Consider the following 21,197-nt stretch of genomic DNA (forward strand, 5'->3'; position numbering starts at 1 on the left):
CGTTGGCCACGCACGCACTTTCACAGTTCTGTCAGTAATGTCATCGCCATGCATGATCGTGTCGAAGACCGCAGTTTTGTCCACAGCGGTTGTGGCAACAGCAACCACACGTACTGTAGAAGACAGTGCGTGCGCTGGCCGCACGCGCATTTCGGAAGCTTCGAGCACGCTGCTCTTGATCGGCCTTCAATCCCAGATTTCGGTACTAAAGTTCTTATCACACACTAAATTAGGAAAACTGCTCAGAACATTTGAATTTTGGCCCAATGGACACGTTGATTTGGCTGGGAATTTCACGAATTCGTATCTGCCGTGGTTTTGCATCACCGAGACTGCTGTATGTTACGCTTAGATGAACGCCCCTCAAATTCGTTTATAATAAAATGCAGTGGGCTCGCAAAAAGCCTGAAATGAACTGGCCTACATTTTTGTCAATGCAGGCCACATATCGAACACAAATTTCGATTTCCGAAAAATTTTCATGGCAATCGTATAAACAGAAGAAACTGTCTAAATCCGGGAGTCTCCCAGGCAATGCGGGAGACCTTGCAGGTATGTGATGATAGCACCAATACATATTGTTCTCTCCTGATGGCGAGAAATAGCACAACACCATTTTTGTGGCCTCCACAACTAGCTACAGTAATGTGCCATAGCCAATCGCGAAGGTCATGCTATTTTACCATTAATTTTTTATTTTTTATCCAAAATGAAATATGTTTTTGTAAAATTTCACGTAAAATACGTAAAATCTAGGCTTGTGCGAATAGCGAATTTTAGGTTCGAAGAGAATTCGAAGCGAATAGTGATTTTGATCGAATAATTTCTAATAGAATTCGAATGGTGTGTGTGACATAAGAAAATAGAATATTTATCATGACCCAACTAACCTGTACAATATTTCTTTTGAATTAAAACAGAAGCTCTATGCAAATACAATTTTTTTTTTTTCATTTAAAGGAAGTCAGAACAACCTTGAGTAGTAGCTCCGGTAGGATGCGAGTGATAACCTGTAGGATACTTAATATTTTAAAATTTATTATACTTCGATCATATAAGCTGTCATAACAAGCTTAATAAAATGAAGAATTGATTTGAAGGTAACATGTTCCTTTAAAGGGGCCCTGCAACACTTTTTCAAGTAGCCATGGAGCCAGTAAACATGCTTATTGCCTCACAAATTTACCACTGCAATGTTTCTAGAATCAGTCCAGTACGAGCGGAATTCCAAAAATTTGTCGCATGCTGCAATTGCATTCTCTCTTCTCGTCCCGATCAAATAGCTGGAAGCTAAGCAGGAAGGAATGGCACGATGAAAGAAAATACTCCACACGCACCTCGAAACCTTGAGCACCTCTTTTCTTTTCTTCAAATACGTGGCTTCAGTGCAATCGCGCACGTACTCATGGACAAGCGGCGGCCTCGGTAACGACAAGCGTGCCATGCTCAAATCAGCCAATTCCTGTGACCAGAACTGTATATTCCTTCTTGGCTGTGACAGGGATTTTTGAGCTTGTAGTGTCATTTGCCGAGGAAAGAAAGCAATTTTTAGCTTTCAAAATTTACTTGTGAATTACAGGCCACGTGCTGCGTTAAAATATTTGCCTTGCGTGTTTTCGGTAGCCTCGACTACCAATCGGCAGCGTTTTCCGACCATGTTCATTAAATGTGGCAGGTCCCCTTTAAGAGGGCCGACTGCTCTTTGGGGCCAAAAAGTGACAAAAAAATTCATTTTTTAAAATTGACATATTTGGTTTCTGCAAGTACTTTTTTATCTCTCTGCAAATTTTCACGCACCAGGAAGTAATAATTTTTATGTAATGTCATTTTAACTGTCCAGATTCTTGGTGCTGTTAACATGCAGAACCTGCAAAAAAATGGGGAACCGACTTTGAGGCTTCTTTATAATTTGCCAGCACCTTTGTCTGAAGCTCTACTATCAATTTATGAGCACCTTAATGAGGATTGCAAAACATGCGCACCATGTTTTTTGCTTTTTGAAGAAACTGTGTGTTTTCAGTTTTTTCCATTTTTCTCAAAAAAGTAAATTTGTGACTATTCAATTTTGAGGCCTCAATATCTCTGTAGCTAGGGCAGGTACAACAATAATTCTCTTTGCAGTGGAAACCTGTAAGTGTGTAGAATGCAAGTATGGGAGCAGAATTTAGAGCACATGCCTTTTTAATTAATTACTAATCAAAATTGTAACACAATTCCAACTGCTTTTAAAAATATATAGTTCATTTTGCTGCAAAATAACCAATAAAGGCCTAAAAACAAAAACCTCTTCCATACTTTCACTCTATAGTCATTAGTCTATGTTGGCATATCCTAAATATCACTTAAGCACTTTTTTTTCTATGGTAGCCTTAAACAATAGGGGGTGAACTTAGGTTATCTCCGAAACAAAGTGAGTTATAGGAAAACTAATTCAATATTTGAAATCAGCAGAAAAAACTGCATAACTCTGTCAGTTTTATCAAGATCACTGAAGAAATAAACAAAAAATGTCTAAGACCAGTCTGCCCCCTTAAATTTGAAGGGGGCTTCACAACAAAGCGAAATTTTTAGGTGTTTTCACTAGTTAGCACCGCTGCATTGCAGTGAAGCCACCTTTACAGGCAGACTAGTATACACTTTTTTGTTTATTGCGAATACTTCGAAAATATTAGATAATCTAAATTCGAATCTAAGGGAATTCGAATACTCAACTATTCGCACAAGCCTAGTAAAATCATAAGCGCTGTCGAAATTCCTACATTTTACGAGAAAATTGGAAGAGTTGGCAAGTATGGGTTTAGGACTAGGGTGCAACAATTTTATGATGTAATTAAAGACATTTGAAAAAATAATAAAGATACTGCAAGAAACTTGAAAGATACCCAAAACAAACGGGTCCCCTGTTTTTCAAGCAAATGCCCCTAGTATACGACCCCCCCAGTATGAACATATAACCAGAAATAATCCAGTGCCAGAAACAACCACACCCACCTTTTGGTGCTTGGCACCCCGAATGTGAGCAGCATAGGCGTCTGATCCTGTGCACGTCACATCGCAGAGCTCGCAACGCAGGGCCGTACCTCCTCGCGGCAGTGGTGGTGTTCCGGATGTTCCATTGCTCTTCAGGGCAGCCTCTTTCTTCTTGTGCTTCTGGCCTTCCAAGTGTTCCTTGTACGTCTGTGGGCCGGCACAAGATATCTTGCACACGTCACAGTAGTGCAACTGCGGAGGTTTTGGTGGCGGCTTGGGCTTGTTGATTTTGTTCTGGAAGGGACCGGGGCGCTTGAAGGGCCCAGGGCCACCAGAGCCCATGGCACCACCACCACCGCCACTGGCGGCCCCACCCCCAGCGCCGACGCTGCCACTGCTCCACGACATCTTGGCTCCACCCCCACCCCCACTGCTATTCTGGTTCCCGTGGTACCCAGAGTTTTGCACACCTCCATAGGAACTCGAGTAGCCTGAGTACACATACGAGGCAGCAGACGTGCCACCGCCGCCCCCACTGCCTTGCTGCTGCTGTTGCTGCTGTGACTGGGCCGCGTTGCTCTTGGGCCCCGAAGGAGGAGCCCTGTAGGCCGAGGCAAAGCTGCTCTTGGCTGTTGGTTGGGCCGCGTAGCTAGAGCTCACGCTCTCGGCTGCACCGGTGCTGGCAGCCGCATTGCCGTACGCCGTGCTCACTTGGCCCTGGCCGTAGTAGCCCCCCTGGCTGCTCTTTTCATAGGATGCCTGCAAGAGGTCACGCATAAGGTGAAAAACATGGTAGCACACTTATGTTTAGTACACAAGATATACACCACAAACATGGTAACCCGTGGCTACGTTACATCAGATATACATTCTTGTTCTGCTCAGCTCTAATAACATCTGCAAACTGGGAATGTAGTACATGGTTGCAGCATGCCACATCCCACACCCGATTCTGTGCCTACATATTTAGCAGAGGACAAAGCTTAAACTGAACGCTAACACATTCAAAGGTCATGCCAGCAGCCCCAAGTTAAAAGGGGTCAGCACAGATAAAAATCGTGCCCTCTCGCCTAGCACCCCTCCCAATCTCGCAGGTGCACATGCAGCCTGAGCATGCCTAGGAGAAAGTGTGCTGCACGGAGGTGGTGCATGCGGGCAACACGACGAACAAGAAGTGCGGACAGCTGCTTGCAGACTAACCGGAAGTAGTAGATTCTTGCTCGAACAATCGCAGCATGCTTTTGCGGCATGCATCACAGATTCAACTTCTCCGTGTCACATGAAGGCTGGATAATCCCCAAGAGCAGGAGGGACTGTCTTTTAAAACTTACAGCACGCCGGCGCCTTGCAGCGCTACTACGTGCATCATTGTTGATCGTGATAGCATTCTGCACACAATGAGCACGTTTACTTGAATGTTAGAAAAAATATTGGAGGTGTTTAGGGGCCCCTAAACAGCCTCTAGTGTGATCATGTCCATGATCTATATAACCTGAAATATAATGGGCCAATTTCCACGGTGGTGCTTCTTTTACGTAGCTTTTTATTTCACATTCATTTCGTCGGCACAAGGGTATTTCGATATTATTTTCGAATACCGTATTTTCGCGCATATAACCCGCACCAAAAAGCCAAGGATTTCAGTGGCAAAGTGGAGGTGCGGATAATACACGTGGGTTTTCCTATAGTGCTGTTCACAGCAATGCGTGTTGTGCTGTGAAGCCCCTTAACAGTGTAGCAAAGGCTACGGAGGCGGTTTCCGCAAATTCGTGTTGCTTCGCAAGTAGCACAGCAGCTTGCGGCTGATTTTGGTTTTGCTTGGTTGCATCGTTGAAGCATTTAGAAAAACATTTGGGGATAGACTATTCGATTGTTCAGTGTAAAATCTCACTGTCACACCACAAGTATATTTTTTGGACGTTTGCGGCCATAGAAAACTTCGTTATATCCAGGAATTTGTTTTATGGAGGTTTGTTATAAGCAGATTTAGCTATATATATATATATATATATATATATCAACTGAGGAAGTTTTTCTAATGGGCCAAAGGTACTTGGAAAGAGAAGTGACACAACTTAGAAGTTGCCTAAATTTTATTTCCAACTGTTTCGACCGGTGGACCGGTCTTCATCAGGGTATGCGAACCAGTCCAACAAATAAAATTACAGCAACCGCTAAGTTGTGTCTATATATATACAGACACTGACGAAAGCCAGATTCCGACGAAAACAGTCAAAACAAATGCTTCCGTTGTTACTGTTCTCACGAAGGATTTACTTGACTATTGCATACAGTCGAAACCCGCAATAACGAAACCTCGCGAGTACGAAATCCCTGCGGCAACGAAATATTTCCGGATCCCCGGCGAACGTTCGAAATGTTTTTGGACAGCGATCCTGCAATAACGAATTTTCTACCATGGTGCAGGCCTTATTTTGCCCTCCCGCCAAAGGTTACTGTAATTACTCGAATCTAACGCGCACCTTTTTTCCGGTTAAGCGAGTTCATAAATCACATTCGCGTTAGAATCAAGTACGAACAAAAAAATTACGGTCAATCTATTGCCATCGGCAAATCCAAAATGGCCGCCCCCTACGTGCGTCGGCATGGCACGTCGACCACTTCTGCCTATGTGTTTCCCATGTGCGGCACTTTGTACGTGTGCTGAGGAGTTCGTCATCTAGTAGTGCATTAGCATCGACGGCGTGGAAGGGCCGACTCCAAAAACTCGAATGCACCACGATGCCGCTTTTAAAAGAAAAGTCATCGCGTGTGCAGAAACGGACGGAAATCGGGCCGCATCACGGTCGTTCGGAGTTCCCGAAACGTACGTGCGGGACCGGCGGAAACAAAAGCAGAAGATTGTCGACAGCAAAGCTTCACGCAAAGGCTTCAGTGCACCACAGCAGGGTCGCTTTCCGCAAATTAAAGAGCTGCGCGGCGAGTATGTGCTTGAGCAGCGAGCGGCACAGCGGTCCGTGACGACAGAACTGCTCCAAGTGCGGGCTATGCAATTAGTCTTAGAAAAAGGTCTAATGCGGAGCCAGTTTAAAGCAAGCAGGTGCTGGCTAACTAACTTTATGAAGAGGAAATGCTTTTCCCTCCGAAGGAGAACATGCATATGCGCAAAGTTTTGCGGAGGAGTACGATTAAAAGCTTCACAGTTTTCAGAGGTTCGTCCTAAACTTGCGGCGGAACAACGGCTACCTGCTTGGGCAAATCGGGAATGCCGATCAGACGCCTTTTTACTTCGACATGCCTGGCACCACAACCGTCGAGAAGAAGGGGGGCGAAGCAAGTTCGCGTGCTGACATCGGTTCACGGTAAAACTACAGTGACGGCAATGCTCTGTTACACGTCAGATGGGCACAAGCTTCGCCCGTACCTCATATTTAAATGGAAGACGCTCCCGAAAGGAGTCGTTTTTTCGAGTGGTGTGATCGTGCGGGCCAGCGAGAAAAATGGGTGCGCGTTGCAATCGATGTCTTACGTTTTTTTTTTTTTTCGCGGTGGAAATCGGGTGCGCGCTACAATCGAGGACGCGTTAGAATCGAGTAAATACGGTTACTGTCGAATAAAATATGCTCGTATGCGTGTTATGCGCACTGAAAATTTGTAAACGTCTGCTTTTGCCGCGCTAGCGTGGGTACCACCATTTTTGTTTACTTACTTACAACATAGTCGTGTACGAGGAAGTGACCGACGAGGCCATTATCGAAAGCGTGCGCGAAGCTGACGACACCACGGACCAAGAAGAGACGCACGCGGAGAAACCCAACCCGCGGGTTGTTTTGGATGCGCTGGACACCCTTCGCTCCTTCTTCGGCGCACATGATGACGACATAGCAATGGACCACTTTTTCCAGTGCGAAGGGAGAGCTTTGAAGTTGTTGCATGGCAAGGGTCGGCAAAGTAAGTTGACCGACTTCTGGCAATAAATTTTCGTTCTGCTGGCTGTATCACTGTTTTTATGTCTCATACTCGCGGCAACGAAATTCTCGCGACAGCGAAATTTTTCGGTTTCCCCTGCGATTTCGTTATTGCGAGTTTAGACTGTATATATATATATTATACATTGTCTAGCCAAGTAAAAACTATAAAGAAATATGAATGCACCTTTTAGTTATGTATACTTTTGCAGCCTATTCAAAAAAGTTACGAGAGCGCGTCAACATGTTTGTAGAAACCACTTTTATCCCGTGTTTGAAACTGAATTACTTTTTGGCACACTATCGTTTACCAGATAACATAAAAAATATTCAAATCATGTTTTTCATGCACTTTCAACATATAAAAACTATGAACATCCATTGTCAAGTGTTAAAAAGAAGCATTCTGGCTCGGAAAACGCTAAGGTGCTGAAGAAACGTCACAGAAATCGAAATACATTAATTTAAAAAACAATGCATTACATTATCATAAATAGAACAACCGCTTTGTCACACATTCAGCACCATATAATGCTGCTACATGCATTTTGAACTTTTCTTTCAGCCATAAAACAAAAAGTTCATTCTGAAAAAAAAAAAAGTGAGGTGCTCTGCACGCACACTAAGATTCAATTGGCTTTTTAACTAGATAACGCCTACATACTAAACTAAATACGTGGCATGTCATCACTACGATAAATTAGATTTAAAAAAGAACACCGAGTAGATGAACTGAGTGGGTCACTGTTCTGTCAACCACCAGCTAATTTGCCAAGGCTGCTGCCCCAAGGGAGCAGCCGCCACCCACTTCCCCACAGCTAATTTGCCAAGGCTGCTGCCCCAAGGGAGCAGCCGCCACCCACTTCCCCATCCCTCCAATCCCCGCCCCGTTACGCTGCAGTCGCCGGAACTGCAACTACGGTTGACACGCACTTTCCCATGGAAAGCCGCTTGACGCAGCAGGCCGTACTGTGAGCTTATTCATCCAGCGTCGGAGCCACTATAATGAGACGGTGTGGCTTTATACAGTTTCCCTGTATTTGTACCACGTTGCGTGCACCTGTGTCGTGAATGGCTTGGCCCGTCGTCATTACTCTCTCGACACACGAGCCAAGTCAAGTGACCGAAAACATCACTGCACATCATTTCTGAGATAAAGTGTAGGTAAAAAACCAGGTCACTCCAAAATTTTCACGACCTGGAAACTGCGTGCACGGTTTCATGAGCATGTAGAAATGTTGCTGAAGACCCGCCAATGAGCCCGGGATCATTACATCATGTGAAGGCAGCACCACTTTATTGCGCACTACTAACACAGGCCTATAAGTATATTTTTTGTGGAGGAATATCTTTTACTATAAAGAAACAATATTTCAATACTAACAGAAAAATTGTTGAACCACATACACTTGTTTACGGTCACATGACAGGGCAGCTCTGATATTTGAAGTACCACCAGTTGGTCCCACGGGCTATATTAACGATTCAATGAGTAAAAATATAACTCCACTTCTCACAAGAAAAATAGGGTTGGTTTGAGTCACTATGAGGGACAATCCATCTGTGCAATCATCTCATTTCATGTTCTGGGCAGTTGTCGGTCTCTTTAAGGCCTCATTTGACGCTAAGTTGCGCTCTGTATTAGAGCTTACCTAAATTTCCTAAATGGTAACATCACTCCGAAGATCTAATCTGCCTTCACTGGTACATTTAGTTGTGTTTTGCAGTTCGACACATGCCGTACTATTACAGCACCAGGGCTGGTCAGATGCTCATGTGCAAAAGAGGGCGCTTTCAGCGGTTGCTCCTGTCCCTAATCAAGCTTTTGCCGACGCTTCATGGCCAGTAAAAGTATTGATGGACTCCGGTTACGCCTCCCCATTAATCAAAACTAAAGCACATCAGAGCAAAAGGAATAATGACATTCTACTACAAGTTTCGTTGACTACTAGAAGGTAATTTGGCAATGTTTTCCGCATGCACTGACCGCACAGCAGTAAAGACAGAATGGAGAAGCACATGCAAGATTAAACCCCCTTCAGCTGTCCCTAAAGTACAGCTATGGCTCTCATCAAAATTTGGATGTGAGGGAGCACTAAAAAAGCACCAAGTAACAAAGAAATAAGCCCAAGCTTTATGGGAGCATGCACCAACCTGCTGCCTTGGGGCATAGTGAAAGGCAGCGGCGGCTGCATTTGCAGCTGCTGCTGCAGCCGCGTTGTGGGTGTCATAGGCACTGTACGTTGGAGCTGCACGAGCACCAAACTGCTGGGGAGTGGCTGCAGCAGCAGCAGCATGCTGCATGGTGTAGCCCGTCTGGCTGGCGGCGGCTGGGTAGGTGCCGGCAGCACTGCAAGACAGCACCGCAGGTCACTCACAAACAGGCTACTAGAACACATGCAAACTGTTCACAAAAAGCAAATTCCCCTGCAAACTGGTCCCCCAAAAAAATTATGTATCATCGCTACCTTCATTTTAAGCACTACTATAATGGCGAGGGGCGTTCTTGCAACACAACCGCATTGTGAAAACATTTCACCTCGAACAGGAATATGCAAGGCAAATGTGCAAGACAAGTGAAGCTACTGGCACGCGAGAATTTAATGGTGCCCCAATAAATCTAGTCTTGACACCCATCCTAATGTTTACCCAAGTCTGGGACTTCGTACTTATCAGTCGCAGGGAAACAGCTGCTTAGTCAAAAGCAGCAGGTCTAGAACAAGTTAAGTGTCCCATACGTGTTAGCAGCATCGAATAAATGAGCTGCCATACACACACTCGTACCGTTTGAAGGCACTGTTGGTTAAACAAAACGAGCGACTGGAGTTTGAAAGCGTCGGTACATAAAAGCACTGGCAACATTACAGGGGTGAGACGGCCGAGACTTAAAATTGGGAGCAGCTTCTGACGCAGAAAAATTTCAATTTTGGAGCAGAAAAAGAACCCTGCTTCGGAGGAGTTAGTGGCATTTAATATGTCGTCCTGGGAGCTTGAAAATACAAATTTTTAGCAACGTGAGGGCACCAATGAACATTTTCGTTGGTTTATAATGCACATAACACCGAAACAAATTTTAGAACAGATTATCGCCAGGTATGAACTGCACAACCTTTTTACATACCACGTGAATTATCTAACCCTCGTAACACGTGAAAAAATATTTAAAAAAGGTTTTGTATAAAACTAGGTTCTTCGGAAACAAAAAATGCATCAAACTCAAAAAAACATTCAAAAATTGTGATTGCACAAGAATCTTAATTATGTAACAATGGTCCTTTGCTTGAAGAAAAGCCTGACATGATAAAGAGCTTTTAACAGACAACAAAAGCGCACTGCAACACCGTTTGCTGCCACCTCGTGCGGGACCAGGAAACCTCACCGCACGGATTATTTCGTAAAGCACTAAGTGTTATATGCAACTAAGTGAAACAAATGATAACGCCTTTCAACGCAAACAACCACGCGTTATCAATACGGCAAATGTTGGCCAGTTCTACATTTTTTAATATCTATAGGACATCACTATCAATGTAGAACTCCAGATAATGCATTGACTGGTGATTGCAGCCCGCACCGCTCCACAACCCGTGTAAAGCACTCGCGAAGCGCAGGTAAGAAAATTCGTGCCCACGCGAACGATCCGCTTAACGTAAAAAGGTAGGCTTTATAGCAAAAACAAAAAGAAGAAAAAGAAAACGAAGTCGCACTGCCACCAACGGAAACACCGATTGAGTTAAGACTAAAAGCTCGTCTAGCCCAGGCCCGGCACGCATGCAGCTACACCTCCTACAGCGCTCATCGCGAGTTTCAATTACAAAACTGAGCAGTGGCAAATCACCATTCATGAAAACTGGGCCATGTGATCGCCCACGTATAATGAGTCACAAATAAAGCACCGAGGTGCCCGTTACCATCGTTTACAATGGTTGACATGAAACCGCAGCAATTGGAGTAACACACTACGCACAACAAAAAAACCCTGAAAGTCGGCGCCTCTACGCTCGGCACTCGACTCATTTTTGCTAGCCGACAGTGGCACCAGAACACACAGCCTAGCCAGTAGAAGCAGCACGCTTGATGCACGGCAGCACATTTTTGTGGGGTCATGCATATTTGTAACCGTTTAAAAAAGATTATGGCAGCACCATAGGAGCCTTCATCACCATAAAGGTGCAAGGTGAAAAAAGATACGATTGGGTGCATCAATCGATAGATACAATCGATACGATAGAGCATAATAATTTTCATCGACTGCAGCGACGCTGCCTGCCAGCACCTAACCAACGGTATTGTAATGACTTTTAAAAAATGTTTTAAACCGCTTTTATTGACTCATGAGATGCTAGTTGACAACAGCTTACGCTTTTTAGATTTGAATTTAATTCTTTTACCTGACCATGTGTGCTGGCTATTTGAACCTAGAACTGGAAAACCTCTTTTACCCTATGACTCTTCCCATTCCAAGTTAGTTAAGCAAAGCATCACAAATCTTTGTCTCATCAATCCTCTTAGGAAATCATGTCATCATGTCATGCAGCGCAGTTTTGCAGCTCAAGCTGAAAGGCTTTTGAGTGCTGGGTACCCAGCTATCCTACTGGCATCTATAGCTGAAAAGCTATTAAAATAGATAAAGAAAGGCTGCAACTCCGAGGCTCAGCCGGAATCTAACGACCGAAAAAGACCCGTAGTTTTACCCTACGTGCATGACATTTCCCACCGGCTAAAAAAGATGGGGGAGAAATGCAGCGTCAAAGTGGTGTTTTCAGCGCCGGATAAGTTACAGCGACTTTGCAAAGCAGTCAATCCTCTCAAATCACGCACCACTGGTTGCTCAACCAAGCACAAAACTCGGTTTGTGCCGTGTGTAGCGGGGGTTGTTTACGCGATTCCACTCTCATGTGGTAAGTGGTATTTCCGCCAAACGGGGCGCTGCCTTAATGAAAGGTTAAGAGAGCACCATCATAATGTTCACAAAGCAATCCAGGGCCACATTGAAATTCACTGCCGCGATTGTGGATGTTCCCCCATGTTTGATCAATGTGAAGTGGTTAAAAAGCACCCGTCACAATTAACTCGGGAAATTATACAAGCGCACTGTATAGCAAGAGCTAGTATGACGTGTATTAGCGCCCCTTCTTTAGTTTTATCTGAACATGAAGTGGCCTTTCTTAATCAGGATAAACACCTATGAATCTGTGATGTGACGGTGCGATGTTGTGTGTAATCTTGTTGCGTTAGGGTGGTTTTGTATGCTTGCGCCGGTCTACATATTTGATGCAGTTTGACAATAAAGCTCAGTTGAAAGTTAGCGCTCTGTCCTCTTGTGTCAGTCTGCCCGGCCGTTTCTTCTTCCCCGTAATGCGCTACACCAGTTCAAGTATGACGAACAAACTCGCCCAATCTTCAACACTCGTGGTCTGCCAGTTCTATTTTGTCTGTTGTACTTGAGACTTTCATGATTTGACGCTTCTTAATAAGATTCTTCGTTTCCTGGGAAAGCTTGCCAGTGTCCTGTCTAACTACCCTGCCTCCAACTTCCAATGCACACTCCGTAATGATACTCGTCAAATTATCATTCATTGTATCTATTCTAAGGTTGGTTTCCTCACTAAGAGCCGAGTACCTGTTCTGAAGCGAGACTCTGAATTCCTGTACTTTCCCTCTCAGTGCTAGCTCATTGATTGGCTCCTTGCGTATCAGTTTCTGTCGTTCCTTCCTCAAGTCTAGGCGAATTCGAGACCGTACCATTCTATGATCACTGCATCGTACCTTGCCAACTACTTCTACATCCTGCACGATGCCTGGGTGTGCACTCATTATAAAGTCTATTTCGTTCTTATTTTCGCCATTAGGGCCCCTCCATGTCCACTTGCGGTTTCCTCGTTTTCGGTAGAAGGTATTCAAAATCCGTAAATTATTGCGTTCTGCGAATTCTAATAGTAGCTCTCCTCTGGCGTTTCTAGTACCGATGCCATAATCTCCTACTGCCTGGTCTCGAGCCTGCTTCTTCCCTACCTTTGCGTTAAAGTCTCTCATCAGTATTGTATACTGTGTTTTTACCTTACTCATTGCCGATTCCACGTCTTCATGGAAGCTTTCAACTGAAGCGTCAATATGGCAGGATGTAGGCGCGTAAGCCTGTACCACCTTCATCTTGTATCTCTTACTCAGTTTAATAACGATACCTACCACCCATTCATTAATGCTATAGTATTCCTCTATGTTGCCAGCTATGTTTCTGTGAATTAGGAATCCCACTCCCAGTTCTCTTCTGTCAGCCAAGCCCCAATAGCAAAAAAACGTGCCCATTCTGTAGCACCGTATAGGCCTCATCTGTCCTAACCTCACTGAGCCCTATTATATCCCATTTAACACCCTCTACCTCCTCGAATAGTACAGCTAGACTGCCCTCACTAGATAAGATTCTAGCGTTAAACGTTGCCAAGTTCAGGTTCCAATGGCGGCCTGTCCGGATCCAGAGATTCTTAGCACCCTCTGCTGCGTTGCAGATCTGACCGCCGCCATGGTCAGTTGCTTCGCACCTGCTGGGGACTGAGGAATGCGAGTTAATTGACGTATGCATGTGGCAGGTAGTGGCCAGATACTGCACCAGGGTGCAGATACTGCACCAGGGTGGCTAATCCTTCTCTGGTGAGGGAGTGCGTTCCCAGCGGTGGTTGCCGGTGAGGCCACACCCCAGGCCTCGTAATACAGTTCCATCACCATGCGGATTTTTTTTTTTTATCCGGTTGGGAACTGCACGGCACCGGGATTTGAACCACGGACCTTTTGCATGCGAGGCGGATGCTCTAACCACTACGCCATCGCTGCTGTTTTAGCCTCGGTCACCTCTCTGGGGTGACCAAGGCTAAAACACTAGCTCAGGTCACGCGGCTCTCCTCCCCGAAAGCTGCACAGCGTCTCCTACAGTTGCTGGGATATCATCATATGGCAGGGGAGGAACAGAAGGTCGTATCACAAACAATGAAGGGCACCTACGAGGTGGCACCCTTCCCGCGTAACGTTCATCCACAGTACAATGTTGGTCGGTGAAAGGCACGAGCCAATTCTCTCCGATTACGTGGCTAGGTCCACAGGCACTGTAGCTTTCGCACTGTAGCTGTGGTGGTTGATCATCGCGGTCACGTACTTAACTAGGCTTCCGTGAGGAAAGCGTCCAGAGATATTTACGGACTCCAGGGCTGCCACCTGGGTAGTAAGATGGTAAGTTGGGCCAGTTGGTTAAAACTGCAATCTCCAGGAAGGCTGCCACTATTTTAAATCCCAGGGGTGTAGTAGGCTACCCCACAATCGCCAGGTTTCCAGCCCACAAGGTCTCAGAGGTGCATCCAACTCTTCCCAACGCCAACGAACTTGCCCATAACCATGCGCGAGCCGCCGCCCGATCTAAAGGGTACAACCACATCCATCCATCTTTCCTTCACAGCGCCGCCTGCTTTCTATGGCCGATAAACTAATGCCAATCTAACAGTGGGCTCAAAAATGCAATAAGCGTGCGACAATTTCAAAAAGCCAGAGAAAGGCATTAACCCACACCGCCCATGCGCTCAAAAAAGCGGGCCACAGATGAAAAATTCAGTACGTGAGGCATCCACGAAAATAAAACGTTATGCGCAAGCAAACCAAACAGTAATAACGCACTGCTCTGCATGATTCGCAAATATGCCCTGTAAACCGGTGCGCATACATCGGACCTAGTGATCCCTCGCAGATCTAAATTTCATCTTAGTGCCTTCGCCCTGGGGAACATTGATGCAGAACCTAAAAACAAATGAGATTAGCGAGGTAATAAACGCAGGCCCTTACCGCTTTCCTTCGCTTTAACCGCCGCGCATTTTATGAAGACCAAGCGCTGTTATGCGCCGGGCGCCGAGGAAACGCCAAGTCGCAAAGGCGTCTCGGTGTAAAAATCGTCAAATTACCAATGCACTAAACAAAGTGCTAATAAACATGCTAAACAAAGGCCGCTCGGTGGCTCATAACGCCCGAGTGCCTATGAACGTGTTTTTTCAGAGCGATGAAAAAATAGCTGCATTCTGAACGGCCGCGCAGCGAGCTCACAATGCAAAGCGCGAAAAGAAAAGCACCTCGTGCGGATATTTATCAGTACGCGCAGCCCGGCAATTATATCGCTTTCTCGTGCTATAAACTCGGCACCACAGAATGAATAAACCTCGCCGCTAAGCGCAGTTTAGCCAGAAGTAGGCTTAGCCAAGTGGCGCGTACTGTTCGGTCAACGTCGCATGCGAAAAGGTTGCGGTAAGAAACCACTATAGTAAAATTTTCAGAGTACATACGGTCTTCGACAGAGCTGCGATAAAGGTGCCAGGCAATCATTTTAACCTGGAACCAAAAGTTCGGAACACAATGTGCCAAAGCGACGCCATCTTTAGAAACGCACTACATGCATGCCGGCAAGTAGGTTTTTCTCTGCCATTTTATCACTGCGACAAGCCAGTACTATTCCCGAACGCTTCCGTGTTAAATAAGGCACAGTTATGTGAAAGACTTTGTAGAAATCCAGCGCTGCTTACCCATACTGTGTATTTCCTGCGGCGAACCCGAAGTAGTTGTTCGCTGCCATTGCGGACACAACCGAAGCGAAGAATCGACAGATTCTGCTGCGCATTGACCAAACTTCAGATGTTGCTATCACAGCCGCACAGCGCCGCCACCGAACGGTACCAATAAATGTAACTTATTGTAAACAAATGTAGCTACGCTAGGCAATGTATTATAAAGTGTTATTTTAGGCTATCCAATAAAACATCATCAACTGTTACTTATAACTACATGCGTGTTTTTTTTTGTTTTTAATTAGGCTGCACTACTCGCAGGAGTGGCAGCCGCTCGAAGATATTAAACGAAATAAATGAACTTTGGCAACTTTTTTCAGTGAGCGCTGCAAACGCTTTATTAAGCGTCCACATATTAAAAAAAAAAAAACATCACGAGTCTTTTATTTACGGTAAAGTTCAAATCTTGAATGCTACGCTCGTTTTCATCACCACCATAGAGTTTCATACTATAATTATTGTATGAAATTCTATGATAACCACTAAACAACTAAAATCTAACTACACTATATAGTATAGTGGCTAAAAAGCATAAAGTTTCATGAAATGAAATTCTATGCAAGAAAGGTTTGCCCATGGATTTGCCTAGCATCGTGACTCGTACACATCTCTGCAGCATTGACCATTGAATGGATGGAGGAAGATGAAGAAAGGAGGTAGCACGACGTTGCGCAGCCTTGGCAAGCCGAGGCGTTTTGAAGCCAGCCCGTGACTTAGAAGGGTGGCAGCTTGGGCTAGTTGGTATAACATGAAGATAGTGCGCGAGAACAGAACGACGACAAAGAGACAAGAAGGACACGAGCAAATAGTATTTGTTCAATCGTTACTTGAGCCCCTAAATGTACACGTTCGTGATCTGATTCCTTTAACTGAGCAACAAAATTCTCCAGAAATTGTTTACCATATATGATATCTTCCCAACTCACGCAAAGCTATTACCTACAGGCATTTTAAATGGTTTATTGCAGGACCATTTAAGTACTCTGCCGACAAATGTCATTATAGCAACGGACGCATCTCAATCACATGAAAAATCAGGCATTGGAATATATTGCCCCGTACTTGATTGGTCATTTTCACTTCGCTTACCGGACTTTTCCTGTCTTTCTGGCTGAATTCATGGCAATAATGTTTGCTTTGTTAAAGGTAAATATTTCCATTCCAGTTGTAGCAGTCATAACTGATTCATTATCAGTGTGCTCTTCTCTGTCCGCATCTGGTCACTCACCTATAGTGAAACTTTTTAAATCGTTGATCCCCTGTCATCTCCGAAGTATTCATTTAATCTGGACACCAGGGCACAAAGGTTTGTTGTTAAACGAAATAGCTGATTCTCTTGCGAAGGCATCCCTTTCGACACCAATTATTCCTATTTTCCCCCATACAGTATACATTACGGTGGCGCGATTTCGCACACTTAAAATCAGGCAAAATTTATCTGACCCTAGCACTGACGGCTTCTCCAGAGTACAAACACTTGTTATTTCCCTGGCGCAGTGAACTGACTAAATCAAGGATGATGGAAGTTGTCATCACGAAATTTCGTTGCCGCGTTACCTCCCTCAATTTTTACTTGCATAGATCAGGCATATTGAATTCCCCTGTGTGCATTTACTGTAATCAAGAGGAAACGATCAGTCATTTTTTATTACATTGTCGCCGTTTCGATTTATTCAGGCAAAGCATACTAGCACCACCTCTTCAAAGACTGGGCTTGCAACTATCACAGCCTGATCTTCTTTCATTTGGAGCCTCTACACTGGGTTTCAGCCACAGGGATGTTTTATTCGCCGTTCAAGAATACATCATTGCGACTAAACGATTTTCTTGCTAAATTGCTGTCTCAAAATTTTTCTTATTTTTTTTTCAAACTTGATATCGGTATTTCAAATCAAAATTAAGTTACAAAAAAAATTGTAGGAATGACACAATGCTGAAAGTTTAGGGCAAATTCACCTTAAAATCGGCCAATCCCCTTCTTTGGGTACGAGCCATTTCTACAGGGAAACAACAACAACGACACGAGCGCTAGAACTTGATGAGACAGATGCTTGGGCTAGATGGTGATTGGGAATCAACATATCAACGGCTGTCGTAAAGGGATCACGAATCACGGAAGGTAATCAACGGCTGTCGCAAAGATGTTTCGTTTTGTGACGATTTTCTTGTGCTTTTATATTGCGATGATCGAGGCTTCGAAGCTGCCGTTTCAAATATATATCACGTCTTCTCGATGAGCGCATGGCACCTCTTACTCTGACGCATGAGCTTTCGCAGGATGCTTCGTTAAGGTTTTTAGATTTGAGATAAGCACCTCAAGTGTTCACCTTTGCTGGAAATATCAGCTGCAGAGGAAGCAAGCCTCTTCTACCATACTTGTCGGCTCATTCAAAGCTCGTAAAGAGAGGAATCCTTTCTAGTCATTTTTTAAGAAATACCCTCCGAAAGTCTTGCGGCCACTCGTTAATTAGCAGCTTCGTTGAGCAGGCTTCCCGTCTGATCAGCGCAGGTTTCCCTGATTGTTACGTCTGTACAGCCGCTTGTGACTGTAGACGATTTATTAAAGGACAGGAAACGTGAACAAGTTCAAAAGCGTAGCCCAGGCGTTGGAGTCACTCCTGGCCAGCGTTCGACGCCAGGCTCGCGCTCGTGCCACAGCGCCAGTGCCCCGCGCGCACTTCGTTAATGTCGTCTTCTAAGGCGACATGTCACTCTTCATCCCTTAGACGAAGTCTCCATAGCGGTCTGGAGGTCGCCTAACCTCTGGTGGTCGCAGTTGCCGAGTGGCCACTGCCTGTGACGTCGACGGTTGCGAGGGAGTGTGCTCTTGCATCTCGGGCGATTCAGGCGGTTGAGCAGCTGAGCTCGATGGCGTCTCTTCTGGCGTTGCGTCCAAGAGATCGTCAGCTGCGCTCCAATCTGTCCGCGATTGGGTTGTTTGTCTGGTCTGACTCGTTTTCCTCATGTGATTGAGGTGACGCCGAACCTTTCCTTGGTCGCTTTTTACAAGCCAGGATCGTGGTCCGACGCGGCGCAGTATTTCGCCTTCAATCCAATCTGGCTTTTTCAAAAACTGCCGGATAAGCACTCTATCCCCTATAGCGAAGCGGCGTGATTTTTGCAATGCCTCCTGGCTCTCAGGACTTCGCTTATCCGTCTCCCGCTTAAGAAGATCGAGAGGGCAGAGCAATTCTCGTCCGAACATCGCTCTCGCCGGTGTCATACCTGTGGTAGTGTGTATTGTCGTGTGCTGCCGATACAGAAATCTTGCAAGTCGGCACTGTATGGACTTGTCTGCATCTTTCAACAGCGCTCTTTTCAGCTCCGCCACATAGCGTTCTGCCTGGCCGTTTGTTGCCGGATGATATGCTGGTGAGGTTGCAGCCTGTATGCCGTTCGACGCATAGAACTGCTTGATCTCGTTGGAGATGAATGCTTTTCCGTTGTCGGAGATGACCTTTCGGGGAATGCCGAACGTTGCAAAGAGGCTTCGGAGCACGTCGATTACAGCCGCGGATGTTGCTTGTGTCACGTGCCGGACTTCCACCCACTTTGTGTATGCGTCCACAACAACTAAGTAGGTGCGTCCGAGTAGTGGCCCCGCGAAGTCAACGTGCACCGTGTTCCATGCTGTCTGGGGACGGTCCCACGTAGGAATAGGAGCTTTGGGTGGGCTCTTTTGCGTTGCTTGGCATTCACGGCACTGTCGCACCGTTTCCTCGATCACCTTGTCCATTCCGGGCCACCATACGTAGCTCCTTGCGCACTTCTTCATGGCTACCATGCCTCTGTGACCCGCATGCAGAAGTGCCAGAACACGGGATCGTGCTGAGCTCGGTATGATCACTCGGGATCCAAGTGTGATGCACTCGCGCTGTAGTGCTAGTGCGGTCGCTCGTCGTCGGTAAGGAGCAAACTCATCTCCAGTGAGTTTCTCCACTGTACCATCCTGCACTGCCTTGTACAACCTCTGCATGATGCTGTCTTGTTGTGTCAGGCGTGCTATCTCGGCAGCAGTCAACGGAGGTCTCGATAACGCTTCGAACAATAGTACGTCACCTGGAGGCCAGGGTTCATCGAGACGTTCTTGTAATGGCAAACGGCTCAACGCATCCGCGTTTTGATGGTTCTTGCCACGCCTGTAGATTATGCTGTAGTCATACGCCGATAACTTGATGCACCATCTGGTCATCCGTGGAGAAAGGACTTGAGCCGTTGGCTTTTGTGGACCCAGTATGCCGAGCAGTGGTTGGTGGTCAGTGACGAAAGTCACCTTTCTTCCCGCAATATACTTGTGGAACTTGTGGGCTGCAAACACCACAGCAAGGCCTTCTCTGTCCAATTGAGCATATTTGCGTTCTGCCGGCCCTAGCGTCCGAGATGCAAAAGCGATTGGCGCCTCTCTATTCTGGTCATCACGTTGAGACAGAACAGCTCCTATGCCATATGGTGAAGCATCACAAGAGACAAGAAGCTCCTTCTGTTCGTCGTAGTGTGCCAGTACGGTCTGACTGAGCAGCAATGCCTTAAGCTTGTCAAAGGCTTCTTGATGCTTTGTCTCCCATCTCCACGTGGCGTCCTTCTGAAGAAGCTGGTATAGGCAGCTGGCAACTGTTGCCCTGTTCTTCAAGAATCTGTCGTAGAAAGCCAGCATTCCGAGAAATGATTGAAGCGCTTGTTTGCAGTTTGGTGCTGGAGCGTCCGTTATGGCTCGAACTTTCTCTTCGTTTGTGTGGACGCCTGTCTCGTCGATTCGGTGTCCCAGAAAGAAAACTTGTCGCACCGCAAAGCAGCACTTGTTTTTTCCGAGGCGCAGATTGTAGTTTCGTAGCCTCTTCAGCACTTCTTCCAGTCTCTCGGCGTGTTCCGTGGCGTCTTTCCCACTGATGATCACGTCATCTAGGTATGCGCACACGCCTGTGATGCCTGACAGCATTGTCTCCATAAAACGTTGAAAAATGGCTGGGGCTGCAGAAATTCCGAAAGGCAATCTCTTGACCCTGTATAGTCCCTTCAGCGTGTTCAGGGTCAATATCTCTGCTGTCTCTGGCGTCACGTGAAGTTGCTGGTACGCTTGTGCTAAATCCAGGGTGCTGAAGACCTTGCCTCCCCTCAAGTGGCTGAGCACTTCATCAGTTGAGGGAAGTGGGTAGTCTGCCTTCTTTGATACCTGGTTCACTGTGCAACGGTAGTCGCCGCATATTCGCAACGAGCCATTCTTCTTTCGAACCAGTACGAGAGGCGTTGCCCAATCCGAATGCTGTGCTGGCTCGATTATGCCTTGACTTTGCAGTCGATCCAATTCTGCTTCTACAGCTGACCGGAGCGCGAAAGGAACCGGCCGTGCTTTTAGGAACTTTGGTTTCGCTCCTTCCACGAGGTCTAGTTGTACCGCTGGACCGATGTGTCCTGATATGTCCTCGTCGAATACAGATTGGTACTTGTCGAGAAGCTTCGAAACAAGTTCATCGCCGGATACATCATTGATGCCCGTGATCTGTATACCCAGGTGAGGAAACCAGTTTCGTCCAAGGAGGTTACAACCTGCTCCCTTGATGACAACAAGTGGTAGTGTCATGGTTTTGTTTCCGTGCGTAACAATCACCGTTGCACATCCGAGAACTCGAAGAGACTGTCCTGACCATGTGCGTAGGAGCATGTTGTCGGTCTGAAGCCGTGGTCGATCATCTGTCCACGTAGC

At 46.0% G+C, this 21,197-nt stretch overlaps 1 protein-coding gene across 2 annotated transcripts in view; it reads right to left on the reverse strand.

The window, feature by feature from the left end:
- Positions 1–15,594, reverse strand: part of Zn72D (Zinc-finger protein 72D) — a 139,319-nt gene extending 123,725 nt beyond the window's left edge. For both annotated transcript variants that reach the window (XM_037412247.2, XM_037412246.2), the window contains exons 1-3: positions 15,455–15,594; positions 9,054–9,249; positions 2,992–3,729 (exon numbers count right to left, since the gene is read on the reverse strand). In XM_037412247.2, the coding sequence (XP_037268144.1) occupies positions 2,992–3,729; positions 9,054–9,249; positions 15,455–15,549 (1,029 nt within the window). In that variant the 5' untranslated portion in view covers positions 15,550–15,594. The remainder of the gene's footprint in view (positions 1–2,991; positions 3,730–9,053; positions 9,250–15,454) is intronic.
- Between the last annotated feature and the right edge of the window lie 5,603 nt (positions 15,595–21,197).

This window comes from Rhipicephalus microplus, chromosome 1 (assembly GCF_043290135.1).
Source record: "Rhipicephalus microplus isolate Deutch F79 chromosome 1, USDA_Rmic, whole genome shotgun sequence".
NCBI lineage: Eukaryota > Metazoa > Arthropoda > Arachnida > Ixodida > Ixodidae > Rhipicephalus > Rhipicephalus microplus.